Source organism: Galeopterus variegatus, unplaced genomic scaffold (genome assembly GCF_000696425.1).
Source record: "Galeopterus variegatus unplaced genomic scaffold, G_variegatus-3.0.2 Scaffold602, whole genome shotgun sequence".
Taxonomy (NCBI): domain Eukaryota; kingdom Metazoa; phylum Chordata; class Mammalia; order Dermoptera; family Cynocephalidae; genus Galeopterus; species Galeopterus variegatus.
The window spans coordinates 394,158-408,874 of record NW_007726713.1 but is presented as its reverse complement, the minus strand read 5'-3'; the positions used below and the strand labels follow the sequence as shown (position 1 = coordinate 408,874).

General features: G+C 38.3%; 2 protein-coding genes across 5 annotated transcripts in view; one reads left to right on the top strand and one right to left on the bottom strand.

Moving 5' to 3' along the window:
• The window catches only part of GALK2 (galactokinase 2), a 151,548-nt gene extending 138,417 nt beyond the window's left edge, over nt 1-13,131 (top strand). For 2 of the 4 annotated variants that reach the window (XM_008570433.1, XM_008570434.1), the window contains exons 9-10: nt 4,567-4,768; nt 12,540-13,118. In XM_008570433.1, coding sequence (XP_008568655.1) covers nt 4,567-4,768; nt 12,540-12,747 — 410 coding nt within the window. In that variant the 3' untranslated portion in view covers nt 12,748-13,118. Of the gene's footprint in view, nt 1-4,566; nt 4,769-12,539 lie in introns of all 4 variants that reach the window. The other 2 variants (XM_008570432.1, XM_008570435.1) reach the window with 2 other exon arrangements.
• Nucleotides 13,132-13,168: 37 nt separating this feature from the next.
• Nucleotides 13,169-14,717, bottom strand: part of FAM227B (family with sequence similarity 227, member B) — a 266,420-nt gene continuing 264,871 nt past the window's right edge. The window contains exon 15 of the mRNA XM_008570440.1: nt 13,169-13,270. Coding sequence (XP_008568662.1) covers nt 13,169-13,270 — 102 coding nt within the window. The remainder of the gene's footprint in view (nt 13,271-14,717) is intronic.

Genomic DNA, 14,717 nt, shown 5'->3' with positions numbered 1-14,717 from the left:
TTTTAAAAAAAAAAAAAAAAAAAAAAAAAAAAAAAAAAAAAAAAAAAAAAAAAAAAAAAGATCACTTCAACAAAAAATTGAAACAAATATGGCAAATGTTAAAAGTTATTCAGTGTAGGTGATGGGCTTATGGAGTTTACAACAGTATTTTCTCTACTGTCCTGTATGTTGTAATTTTTTCATTATTTAAAGTTTTTAAAAAAAGGCTTTGCACCTAGGAGTGTAGTACAGTGATTTGTCAGCTAAAAAGTACTGCTTTATGATCAGTGGATGTTGCTTTATTGTGCCTTTGTGCTACAGCCATAAATGGCAGTAGACTTGGAAAGTAGGTGATTTCTTCATCCATGGGACATTACAGTAAAACTGAAATAATACCCCCTTCTCCTGCCTTCCCATGCTCTGATTTTGTAACTCCGTCTATCATTATGGGAGGTGAAAAAGTTCAGAAGTAAACCTGAAACATATGGAATCCAAAAGCTGGTATTTTAAACATTTTGTTTCAACCTCAAGTTTTAAAAAAGAACAGTCTTTAGCTACAGTTACCAAAGTTAGTTTCTTTCCTTTCAAATGTATATTCTGCAACCTGGATTATATTAACACATATGAAATGGTTGGCATCGTCTCAGGTACGTGTACGCCAATCAGTTGCCCTTCTTTTTTCTTTCCTGTTCAGAGATTTCTCGGAGTTATTGTTACATCCTCCTGTGCTGTTTATCCAGACAGTGTGTTTTTGTACAGTCTCATATATGCCAGTATTGGGTTTCCTGGGGATATTTTGACACCCAGACCATAAAATAAATCATAGTCCCATTTCAATTGAACTGACTGATGGAAATAAGAAATTCACATTGCAGTGTGGGCTGTTTCACATGACCTGGCTACTGACAGAACAAAGCATGTTGTTGTGTTTTTATTCCCACCTAGATTTAATTTGTAACTCTCTTTTTTTTCTTATTTTTCATCCACACTGCTGTCAGCAGTTGCAGATTTAATAGCAAAGGGAATCTTGCTCTCTTCTTTCCTCAACCTCCATAAAGCTATAAATACTGGAACCTTATTTTTTAAAAAACAACCATGCCCAGATGGAGGTATCTTGATTTTGAACTGGGGTTAAGATCCTAATCATTTTGTCATCGATTGAAAATACCCATTGAACTCCTGTCACGTAAGGCACTACTGGAGGTGCCATAGGATGAGAGGTTGTACTGGGGGAACGCAGGGAACTAGAAGGCCTGGTGGCTGTCTTCAGCAGTTTGCATACTCTTTGCAGAGGCATGAGAAACAATTACTATGGAAAGTGTATGATAAGCCCCAAATGAGTGCCATGGGCTGTAAGTGCGGTACAGTAGAGTCAAGAAATAGTTTCTAGCTGAGACCATCATGGATTCGTGGATGATATAAAATTTCAACTGAACTTTCAGGAAGAGTTAAAATTTTGACAGTGAGAGAGAGGACAAGAGGCTATTTTCATGTGGTACTAATGAGTATATCGACAGGCCAGTTTGGCTAAAGAGAAGAGCTCCTCCTTTGGGACTGAGCAGAGTGAGTTCAGGCATTTGGATTATGGTAAACAACGGGGGAAGAGTAAAGGTTTGGGGAGTAACATGAGTAAGGCTGTGCTTTAGGAGCTGAATCTAGCAGTGTAGACCAAAAGGTAGGCTGCAAGGAGGAGCAACCAGGGAAGGGATATAAATTAGATCACTGCAAAATAGTCCAGGTGGGAAAGAGAATAAAAGTATAAATTCAGGTAGTGACAGTGAGAATAGGAAGGAGGGATGGTTACAAGATGCATTGGGAAAGAAGGTCTGATTAGATTTGATGACTGAACATAGGCCCTCTGAAAGAGAATAGGAAAACACATGAATTTGTATCATTTCATTGATGCAAGCAGTTAAATATAAGTTTAATATAGCTCATAAGACTCATCTGTGAACCTTTGAAAGAAAACTTTTAGTTCTTCATTGTTAATATACAGGAATTTTAGCTCCACTCTTATAATTACTAAGCTTTTTACACAAATCCTAAGAATGGTGTCCTAGTCAGTTTGGGCTTAAAATACCATAGCTTCAACAACAGAAATTTATTTCCCACAGTTCTGGAGGCTGGGAAGTCCAAGATCAATGTTTGATGAAGGCCTTCTTCCTGGTTTGTAGACAGCTGTCTTCTCATTGTGTAGACAGAGTGAACTCTAATCTCTTTCTCCTCTATAAGGACACTAATCCTATCATGGGGGCTCCACTCTTATGACCTCATCTAAACCTAAGTACCTCCCAAAGGCTCCACCTCCTCATACCATCCCATTGCAGGTTTGGGTTTCAGCATATGAATTTTGGGCAGACACAAATATGCAGTTCATAACAAGTGGCTATTCACTTCCTCTAGCCTTGATTGCCTTTTTATCCGTCTTTTAGAGGATGATGCTGGGGGAGGGGGATGTAACTAAAACTTTAATAGGATTTTTTTGGTTCATAAATAGAAATGTAAAAGTACTCCTAAAAAAATAATCATAGTTTAGGGGAGAGGAACTTGGAGGCAGACCCAGAAGGAGAGAGTCATGTAGAAAAGGCTACCTTGAAGGATGTTCATCGTCCTTCAGTGGAGGGACAGAGCCAGCTCTGCGTGGCTCATCAGCTGGGAGCTAGGGAATAGATCCTCTGACCTTACTCTCTTCCCTCCCATCCCTTCTGATCTTCTTTCATTCTCTAATACAGATGGCAAGAGAACCCATTGGTGTGGTCCATACAGGTCAGCCACTGGGGGCAGATAGAGAGCGGAGAAGGGCAGAGAGTAGAAGTGGGGGTGCAAACAGAAGGTAACTTTCACAGTTAGCATCCTCTTTACAAAGTATAACAGTGTACGGGAATGTTGAAGGAAGTTCTTCATAGAATTATAAAATGTTAGAGCTGGAAGGATCTTGAGAAGTAATTATCAACCTTATTTTAGAGCTGAGGAAATCGAGCCCTATAGAGGTAGTAGCTTACGTACAGTTAGTTGTTACAGAGCTGATACAAAGTGACAGACTTTTTGATTCTCAGCCCTAGCTCTTTCCACTAGGCCAGGCACTATTTAGCATGGGTGAAAATGATAAGGAAGTCTCAGCTGTTATTCAAGAAAATGCGTAAGCATTATAGGCACAGCCATTACAGTAGGACAAGTTTCTGTAACAGAAGTCATGGAGTCATTGCGGGTAATCTGGAAAATGCAGAAACGTGTCAAAAGGAAAATAAAATCACCCATAATGGACCAGAGATAACTACTGTTAGCATTTTGGTGTGTTCTTATCCGTTTTTTAAAATCAAAATGTACATAAATATGTATATCCTTGTATGCAGAATTAATATCAGTTTTACATATAGTTTTGTATGTGGTTTTTTCACTTATTAATGAACAATTTCCCATGTAGCAAATTGTCTTAGAATCTGAGTTTTAATAGCAATAACTTTTTAAAATGGATGCAGCATAATTTTTTTAAAGTCCCCTGTTATTAGACATTTGGGTTGTTTCTTATTTTCTGCTATGATAAATAATGCTGCAGTATATATAGATACACATGTATAAATATAAATAAATATTATATACATATATAAATAATTGTGCCTGTCTGTTTCTCTAGGATACATTTTACAAACATAACACCCAGCATAAGCATATTCAGTGGCTCTTTCTAGTGAGGCACAGTGGAAAGAGTGTGACTCTGGGTCCAGACATTGCTGATCTATTCTGCTTCTGCCACTTTCTGGACGTGTGACCTTAGGCACACTACCTCACTCTGCTGAGCCTCGTTCCCTTATCTGTTAAACAGGGATCGTATTGCTCATCTCCACTGCTTTGATGAGAACTACATGAGGTAGTGCTTCTAAAGTTTCTGATATGTGGGGAGTGTTCAATGCATGTTACCTCTTCCTTCCTATGCATGGATTAGTTTGCGCACACGTGTACGCACAAGTCTGGGTGTGTTGAATGTAGTGAAGAAAATGTGCTTACAAGATTTTATTCAGTCTGAAGAAAAAAGTAAAACTGACTTGCAAATAGACAAATTTTGACTACAGATGGTCCCCAACTTATGATAGGTTGACTTAAGGTTTTTAGAATTTTCAATGGTGCAAAAGTTATACATATTCAAAATCATACTTTTAGTACCCATGCAAACACTGTTTTTCACTTTCAGTACATTATTCAATAAATTACATGAGTTATTCAATACTTTATTATAGAATAGGCTTTGTGTTAGATGATTTTGCCCAACTCCAGGCTTATGCGAGTATTCTGAGCATGTTTAAAGTAGGCTAGGCTTAAGCTATGATGTTTGGGAGGTTAGGTGTATGTATTAAATGCATTTTCTACTTGTGATATTTTGAATTTACCATGGGTTTATCAGGATGTAATCCCATTGTAAATCAAGAAGCATTTGTATAAAGAACACTTTCAGTGAAAGAGAGACCTATTTAAAATCTAAGATACTGATAATGAAGAGAGAAATCGGAGTCCTCAGAACTGTAGTTTTCTTTGTGCTGGGTTGTCCAGTCACTATTTCTAACATCTTTCCTCGTGCCCTTTCTTTCTCAGTGCTCATTTTCAAACTCTACCAGCGGGCAAAGCATGTATATAGCGAGGCTGCTCGAGTCCTCCAATTTAAGAAGATATGTGAAGAAGCACCTGATAACATGATCCAGCTGCTGGGAGAGTTAATGAACCAGAGTCACATGAGTTGCCGGGACATGTATGAGTGCAGCTGCCCTGAGCTGGACCAGCTGGTGGACACCTGTCGGTGAGGCTGAGAGAACAGCATGGTGGGGACCAAGGGATGCCACCAAAGAATACAGTTTAATGAAAAAAAAATGCAATATTTTTATAATCTTCTCAATGAAAAGAGATCCTTCCCCCACATGCTGTATATGAAAGGTCTCCCGTGATACAGAGCTGAACTCGTTCCTCCTAAATATCTGTAGGACATGAGATTCAAGAACTGGCTCCATGGATTTATTAGGCTCTGGACTTGGAGTCAGTTCTGTACAACATCGTTAAGAAAAACTTTCCCACATTTGGATGATTAGGCCTTTCAGGAAGGTAACTTTTCTCAGACATGGGCCCTGTTGCTACTTTCTCATGATATTTTAATTGTTATACTGCTGCTCTGCCAGAAACTCCTGTATCGTTTTCTAATTAAGTTTAGTAGTTCTATTCAGAAGAGAGAAAACTGAAAGAGAGCCTCAAGCTTGATAGGAGAGGATGCTGAAGGAATCACTCAGACAGCCAGCATTTTCTGCCTTCTGGGTTTAGTTTAGGCAATTTGGGGAAATAAGGACTGAAGAAATCCCAGTTTAAAAGTGGTCAGTTGAAATAGAAGTGTAGAGAGTTGTCTTCACAAAGTCTGAAGACAACTTCTTTGTAATTATGAAAGGACGGGAATAGTAGGGTAGAGTGGCCCCTTACCCAGGAGGGAGCTCACTGACCTTGGGAGAACTGCAAGGGGAACTGAGAGAACTCAAGTGGCTACGTGTTATTTCACTGTGAGAGGATAATAACCACTTGGTGCCTGTGGCTTGCCTCACTCATTGCCACACTCCCAGCCTGAAAAGTTTAAACCAAGTTAGTTCCAGTGAAATGGCATGTGGGCATGTGTAACCCCACTTGTTGGGAGACTTGAACACAGCATTGATGAGAATCATCCTGCTGACGTCACTGTTTGCTCACTAATTGCCAAAAAGCCTTCCCAAACTTCTTTCATTATAAATTCTCTTTTTTGAAAGAATTAAGGGCCCAGTAAATGGAAGGTACAATTATTGTTCGTTTCTGGAAATAAGAGGAAGTGAAATGATTTGTGCAGAAATCAGAAAGAAGTGTGTTTGTCTGGAAGGCAGTGGGATGGTTTGGATCCCACCTGAAAAGCAGTGGAGGTACATTTATCAACCTCCTATAATTCTCTAATGAGCTTCCTCTTCCTGGGATGGTCAACCAGCACTTGCTCTTATGGAGTTTACATTCTCACGAGGAAAGACAGAAATGACAATTAAAAGTAATTTGGATGGTAATGATAAGTGCTGTGAAAAAAAAAAATTAGAAGGGATAGAGACTACCAGGGTTGGGTGGGTACTCTTGTTTATGGAGTGGTCGAAGAAGGCCTCTCTGAGGGAGTAATATTTGAGCAGAGATCTGAAGGAAGTGAAGAAATGAAATCAGCAAGTGCATGGGACCTGAAATGCGTATACATGGTTGTCATGTGTAAGGCACAGCAAGAAGACCAGTATGGTGGAGGGCACTGAAGGAAGGAGAAAGGAGTAGGTGAGGAAGTGAGAGACGTAGTACAGAGTCGTACCACATGGGCCCTGTAGGCTGTTGGGCCGGTACTGGGATCTGAACCCGTGACCTTGGTGTTACGGGCTGCACTCTAACCAACTGAGCTAACCCACCAGACTGTTAGAAGAGCTCTGGCTTTGAGAAGAGAAAGGGGGCAGTGGAAGTGCCTAGTGATTCAATGCCAGAGATGCCTTGAAGGAAGAAGATTCCTGACTATTGTTGTGTAGGTTAAAGAGAGGAATCAAGATGACTCCTGGGTTTTTCCCTGAGAAACTTTCCTTGTTTCTCTGAAAGCCACTTTTTTGGAAGCCACATTTCACAGTTCTGGTCAGAATTATCTTACAGTACTATATAAGACATTAGAGCAGGAAGAGGCATTAGAAGAAGACACTAAGAGGTTAAGTAATTTGAATGAGTTCACATGATGAGTTAGTGGCAAAGCCTGGCCCCCAATCCAATGTTTTTGCCATACCTACCTCTCTCTCCTTGGGTTATACTGAGATGTGATCACACTCAAGTGTGGGCCTTTTTTTTTTTTTTTTTTTAAAACCTATTTTCATCACCTAGCTTTGAAGCTTTATGATGGATGGAGGCTTTGGTTGCCATAGTTTCCAGCATTTGAACATTGAACAAAGCCAGGTTGAGGAGGGAGACAGCGAGTAGAGTAGGATGAAAATTGGGCTGGAAGTTAGGAAGGTTGAGTCTAGCTCTACCTCTTTTTCATTCTGAGCTCTGTGACTTTGGACTGCCTTGCTTTATGACGTCCAGTATCTTTTTCTGTTCTAGCAGTCTATGGATCTGTATATTTTCTTTAAAAAAATGTTTCTAGTGAAAGATTTTTGTGGCTATGTCTTAAATGGGTTTGGAAGAGCACCTTTATTTATTTTTAAATTTTGTTTTGGGAAACTCCTTTCTTAGTGGCAGCTAAAGTGTTTCTAAGTAGAACATTTTCATCTGCTGCATTTAATTTTCTGAGAAAAATTCAATGGTTTCCGGTGTAAGGAGCTCCATCCCTTTTTCATGATTGTTTTTGTTTGGAAAGTCAATTGGTAAGTATCAAAATTATTTTCTATTTGTCCCAGAATCGTATAGGGTCTGAGTTTCCCATGTTGAAAGATCATTTTCTGGCATGTCGAAAGTATTGGCCAGAATAGTTGTCTAGTCCTTAAGCTTCTTATATATTTAATTTTGTCTTTGCTGTCATTGTGACCAGCAGATAATATTCTCCAAATATTCCAATTGGTTGCTAGATACTACAAGGTCCTAAGTGGCAGAGCAACCTCAGAGGAGGATAGTCCGGGAGAAATAAGTAGATGCAGTCATGATGTCATTATTTCCTTCAGTCAACATGTACTTTCCTCATGGGCATTTGTATACCATGTGAAATTGCAGTTTAATCTCCATTTTCAAAAGCTGTGGCACTTTCTTTTGTGTGAATGTCTGAGAAGTGATGAGGGAAGAAGGAGGGGTTCAGAAGAATGCAGAAGATAGTGGCAGTAAGATAAAGGATGGTTAAAAACTGCGGGGGGAAGACAAATGTTAGGAGAGGAGCAAGTAGTAGGCACGGGGAAAGGTTCAGACAAATGAACAGTGGAGACACTCTTAAGCCCTAATTCCTTCTGAAGCCTTGCAACTGTCTCACTGGGCCAGGCAGAGGAACTGCTGTATGTGCTGGTAAGGGCCCTGATGTGGGCCCTGTATGCTACAAACTCAACCTCTGGTGGAGTGTTGCTTTGTTTTAGAACCACCACCACCTCCTCACTTCCCTGCTGCCTTTAACAACTGTAATATCAGTGGGGAAGGTGTGACTAAGACTGCTCAGCCTGGGCAGGTTGGTTGTCTTTGGGAGACCTGAAGAGAGAGGAGGGAAGCTGAAATGGGTTCAAGGAGGAGCACTGCCAAAGATAATCCTTAGATCATCCTCTCTGGTCTATCTGAGGCACTTTAAAATTCCGTAGTGTTTCTGAAGGCCTTCTTGGAAACTATTTGCATGAAAAGACAACTAATGAATCAGTGAGTGAAGGACTTGAATGCCTAGAATATCCAAGACTCAGGCAAAAATCTTAGTGTGATCTGAGCTAGAATGTACTCAAAGGCGTCTCTAGGGAATTAGCCCATAGGACAAAATATAGGACAACTTTATGTCCCAAAAGGAAAGGAGTCAGGGGAGGGACAAAAGAGTAGAAGAAGAGGTCCCCAATGCTTGCTGTTTTCTCAGTTGACCCTTTTACTGCTTTCAAGAATAAATCAGTTTAGAATCCATTAGAATCCCAAGAAAGGACCAGGGAGGCAGAAAGAAACAACACTTATGCAGTTAGGCTGTTTATTTCTTTTATTAAATTAATGTTAAAACTTCAATTATGTGAAACAAAGTATAATAATGAAAGAAAAAGTTGATGTTTGCCCAATTATAAAATATCTCTTTTAAATGAACGAAATGTAAATGTAAAGGAATCACTAAATTTTAGAGTAGAATTTACTGAGGAACACAAAACAGTTTTGAAGTCAATTACATGTAAAACAACTCATTCGTCATCAATTCCCTGGTTTTACTTAAGACAAAATACTTAATGCCTTTTATTTCCGTTCTGACACTTGTTGAAATTAGGATTCATTGCTGCATTATTGCCTAAGCTGTTAAGGAAGATGAATGACAAATCTTAATGGACCAATAAAGGTTACAAAGGTTGATTTGCTTTGTCTTCCTCAGAGGTCTTTCCACAATTTTATTCCATGGCTAGGCTGCTCAGCGTTTTGCACTTATTCTCCTGACCAGGTCAGAATAGGAAAGAATGAAGTACAAAGCCATTGCTGTACGAGGAGCTCTTTTCCCCAAGACCTTAAGTGCTAATCTGCAAACCCTGCCAAAAAAAAAAAAGGGAGAGAGCCATTTCAGCTGCCCGTAGGGGCTAACTTCTCTTTGGGCCTCTGTCTTCCACTTACTGACAAATATGCCATTTGCTGCATCCAAACCAACTGTTATGCAATGGCCTTTACTGGCTTACATTTCTAAAATAGACTCTTAGGCATGTTTTTGTAAACTTTCTTATTTGAACAGTATTTGAGGGCTGTAGTTTCTTGAATCTAAAGCAATCTCAAAGTGTTGTTTCTAACCTGACTGTAAAAGTCATAAAAATTATGCTAGAAGGTCTGCTTTCCTGAGATTCTTGCCAGTTTCCAGAGAGCAGAAGCTAGAAGTCTTCCCAGGTAAAGAATACACTACCAACTGCTTATATTTATATATAACATATTTTTTGCCTGTTCAATCATTCAGATTTTTATTTTTTTATTAATTTATTTTTAATTGACACCTATTAATTGTACATATTTATGAGGTACAGAGTTATATTTCAATGCATGTATACAATGTGTGATGATTAAATCAGTGTAATTAACATATCTATCATTGCAAAAATTTTATATATTTTCATATTTTAAAACAAATATAATAGTCCAGCAGCCATTTATTAGAACCAACCAAATGCCTGGAATCGTGCTGGACTGGATTTAGAGAGATGGATATAACCTAAATTAAAAATTTCCTGAAATAATTAATTTAATATCTATTTGTCTAATATATAAATATTTACTTATTTTGAAATTAATGAAATTGAATAGAAATACAAGGCATAATTCCTTACTTTTGCTCTTTCTAGTCTGAAGTGCAGTGGGGTCTCTGGGGATCTACTCCCTGCCCTCTCCATTGCCCTCTGCCTTGCAAAACTTAGTAAGTGCTTTATGGTCAAATCATTTCATTTAAAAGTAGGGAATTTTAGACTATATTGGGTGTCTGGACAGTTAGTTTTCAGTGATAAAAAAGGATCAAAGGGAACATTTCTTATAATCTCTCTCTCTCATTTGTCCTAGCCTTTGTTTTGTAGATCATGCTTTATAAGGCAGAGGCTGCTTTTGTTGCTTTGACAAATCCTTTCACATTATTTCCGATGCAGTCTGCACGATCATTGACGTGGTAGATGGGAGATTTTAGGGTTTTTGTTTTTCGCAACTCTTGTATTAGCTCTCTGATGTACAATAATAGCTCAGGCAATATATTTTTAATATCTTACTATTCTCCCAGAAAAAAAAATGCAAACATGAGAAGTTTACTAAGCACTATTGGCTTGCCTCCTTTCCTTTCTTAATTTAAGGCTTATATTGGTCTCCTACCTTTTGGACTTCTCTTTCTCTTCTGTGGCTTACACCAAAGGGCATATTAAGCACCAGTGGGATTACTGCAGACAGGATCTTTGTGCCTTTGTGAGTGTGTGTAGTTGGGCAGGCTGCTGGCCAGCTGCTTGGGCAGCCCTGATTTGTGAACTAAGTGTCACTAACTCAAGGGCAGAAGGCTATTTATAATAGCACTTATCATTCTCTACTTGGGAAATTCGAGCCCTGCTGGTTTCAGAGCATGTGTTTGATGCAATCTAGTCCATTTTTATCTGCAGCAGGCAGCGTGGTGACAGGGCAATTCTGGAGACTCAGAAGTGAATATATTTACCTAGAAAGACTTCCAGCTTCTACTCTCAAAACTGGCAGGAGTCTCAGGAAAACAGGCCCTCTGGCACAGTTCCTATGGTTTTTACAGCCAGATTAGAAACAACACTCTCATTTTGCTTTAGGTTCAATTTTGAAACCACAGCTTCCAAAAACTGTTTAAATGGGAAAGAATAATATAATATGCGTACAAGTCCATTGAAAACCTTTAAAAACTTGGTGACTTAAGTCCAGCAAAATGGCATAGCTTGGGTTTTAGAAAATCAAGTAAGAGGGTGCATTTTTCTTTTTGAGACCATCCCATGGTTGGGTTTCATGCCCAGATTTTAGGGTCTTCCAGAGATGCTTCAGCAACATCTCAGTTTTCCCCAGCATCTTCCACAGTGAGAGATAGTTTGATGTGACTGCATATGACAACCATTTTTTAAACCAACAAACTGAAAATGGGCCACTTGGCAGCCTAGGAAGTCAGAATAGTTTCAGAATCCCAGGGTCAGAGAAACTTTTCAACCTGGATGATGGGAGTTTGGGCTCAGTTCAGCTACTGGGCCACAAGCTGAATGTTTGAGGAACAGGAGGAAATCAGTAATCTTTATTTGTTTATAAGCATGTTTTTCCTCCTTAAGCATCTATTTTCATTTGAAACAGATGATGAAAATAAATCAGTTGAGAAAATTATTAAGGGGAAAATGAATTACTAGTGTGCAGTAATTCTGATGTCCCAGATTAGGGGTGATATTCTAGTGATATTTTGCAGGAAATAAAGCAGGATATTTAGATGGAAAAATGAGATAAAACTGTGCTAAATTAATTATGAAGTTTTTAATCTGCTACTAATTTGGAGTAAATTTTATTTGGATGAGTTGTCATGGTAGATTGCATCTTTTCAAGATGAGTGATCCTTGCACTTTGTATAGGGGCTTTCACTTTGGTTCACATCTTAGGTTTGAAACTGTGCCTGCTTGATGGTAACTAAAATTACCTCTTGCTGTGTGGTAGTTTATATAGTCACTTCCATCCCAATCAGACACATCTCATCTGATGGAAAATTCTGAGTCCAGTTGTCAGACCAGCTCCAGAAGACACAAGGAAAGATGGTAGGGACCTGTAAGGGCTACCATCCTCTTTGTGGAAAGGTTTGTATAATTTTCCATTAAACGAACCTAGAGTTTAACAAGTTCTTTGTTGATAAATTTATTCAGCATGAATCTAAGCTATCTGTTCTAGGAGACTGATTCTTTTACGTAATATAGCCAAGACTTAAGAATGCAGCTAAAGTAGTCACTGGAGGAAATCCCCATTTGTCTAAGACTATTCACTTTAAATTTTGATTTACCCTCATTTGGAGTGACCTGACTCAGGTTTGCCTGAATTTCTTTTTACCATTGCCTGTTTTCTTTTTACTTCTTCCTGATTTACCTGTAGGCTTGCTACACAAATCTTCAAGGGGCTATTTATGGAATCAAGACTACAGTGGGTTATTGTCAGTCCTCATGAAACAGTAGTACTTTCTGACTTTTACTACTCGCAGCTAAAACCAGGAACTAGTTTTAGATACAATTTAAAAAATTCCAAATCACTTTCTGAAACAGTATAAATTTCTTAATGTCCTAGAATGTTTGACAACACCCTCAAACCCCCCACATATTTTCTTCTCAGAACTTGAGTAGGCTAAATGTTCTATAAACACCAAGCAAATCACTCTTATTTTTATTTATAGTTCTAATTTTTTGTTCTCATTGTTTTAGGAAGTTTGGAGCTCAAGGGTCACGACTTACTGGAGCAGGATGGGGAGGCTGCACAGTATCAATAGTACCGGCTGACAAGCTGCCCAGCTTCCTAGCAAACGTGCATGAAGCTTATTACCAGAGGAGTGATGGAAGCTTAGCACCTAACAAGCAGAGTCTGTTTGCTACCAAACCTGGAGGCGGGGCTTTGGTTTTCCTTGAGGCCTAAACAATGTAAAAAATCTCAGAGAAACTATTTTGGGCATTTAGGAACTGGCAGGACTTCCTATCCCACAGTAAATTAATCTTCTTTCTGTTTTGTATTATGAGAATGATTGCTTTTATCAAGATATACTTCCAGAGAAACAGTCGAAAGCTCTCTATGATACTTCATAATGATTATTTTTCCATCTCAAAATATGGGGTTTTTTTTATTGTTGTTTTTTTTTCTACCAATAAGAGCCAAGGTTATGCTTGGATAGATCTTTTAAGAATGATTTATTGATTTAAAGATGTTAAAGATGTGTGGTAAAACACACTCTCAATACTGAGTTCACAGGTTGGATTTGAATTAAACAAACTGCTACAATTAAACTGATACCACTGAGTTGTATCCATTATTCTTGAACTGAGTTCATTTCTGGTTTCTGTTAGCTTTCTTCTTCCTCAAAGTTGTAGTCTTCTGTTTTTGATGATGATGATGATGATGATGGTGATGCCAGAAATTCTTTCTCAATTTTAGCTTCAGAATGCTATGAAAATAATGCATGATTAAGGATTCACAGATTTTCTTGGACATCAGACTTGAATGTGAGACTCCCCCAATTATCAAGATTTATTATTGATAAATAAATAATAAATAATAATAAAGGGATCACTTTGGGGGGGGGCAAAAAGTTGATTTAGGAAAAAAAATTCCAGGCTTATTTAAATTTCTTTTTAAACCATATAATAGCACATAAACAATCACTCTCAATTATTTGGCTCTGAGCTATCTCCGTCACTTAATAGATGAAAGACACTTTAAATCTCTTTTTCACTTTGAAATAGAGAATTATCTAGCTAATAATTCAGATAATTTGATTTGTTCATGGAATTTACTTTCTTTCCACTCTACTTACCTTTTCTCAAATGCTTCTCCAATCCAAGAGGCATGCTTACTGTTTTGGGAAGCCCACCCATGCCTTACATCCCTTTTTTGTATGTCTAGCAAGGCTTGTTTTTATGTGTGGGTTAGGGCAGGTGTGTAGGTATGTGGGTGAGAGTGAGTTTGAAAAGGCTTAAAGTGGATTCTGGGTTTGTTATTGGTGTTGGTGGGTGCTGATGTGTGTTTATCAAGAGTGAGCAGAAATGTTTGGCTATGTAGTGATGGCAAATGAATGGCTTTCTCTCATGGACAAGCTACAGGAAGCCCTTCCTGAATTATATGATGATTTAGATCAAAAAGCATTTTGCTGAAATACTCAAATAATTGAGACAACAGTGGTTTTATGGTATGAATTATCCAGAAAATTATCACAATTTTCTATTAGTCTATGATGTGTTTGCATTAATGTGCAACTCAAAGATTGGGCATCATCCTCTAAAATTTCAGTTTCAGAGAGGCTAAGCAAAGCTGGGTGTAATATTTCTTAAAGGACAACCGTCATACATAAAGTTCTGGGAAAGCCAATATTCTATTCTAAAATAAACTTCTGGTGCATTTTCATTCTTAGCAGGAAGGTAAACACTTGTAAAAGCCTAAGTCAAATTTGTTGAAAGAATTTTGAGTGCTTTGAACCCAATAATTCAAAACCTGAATTTATTTAAATTCATAATCCTTTGTGTTTTAATACCTTGCCATTTTCCACTAAGGATTTGTGGTTGGTATATAATTCTTTAAAGATACCTGGATCACTGTAAAAAATGGTGCTTGTCATTGCTTTGTTATTCTTTTTATATTCTATTTAAATTTTTCACCATGTGATTCCTTCTTTGCAATAGGTGAGTAAAAATCTCTGGTGTTCACTCCTCTTTGGGAGAAACACACAGTTGTTCTAAGCCAGGGATCTATTCTGTATTCGTTTTGATTTCTGGATTGAAAGAAAGGACTTTGTTTCAGTCCCACCATCACTAAGTGGTGTTCTAGAAAATATGAGAGATACCTAACTTATTTAGAAAAGACAGGGCTGGGGCCATTGGGGCGCGGGGGGGGGGGGG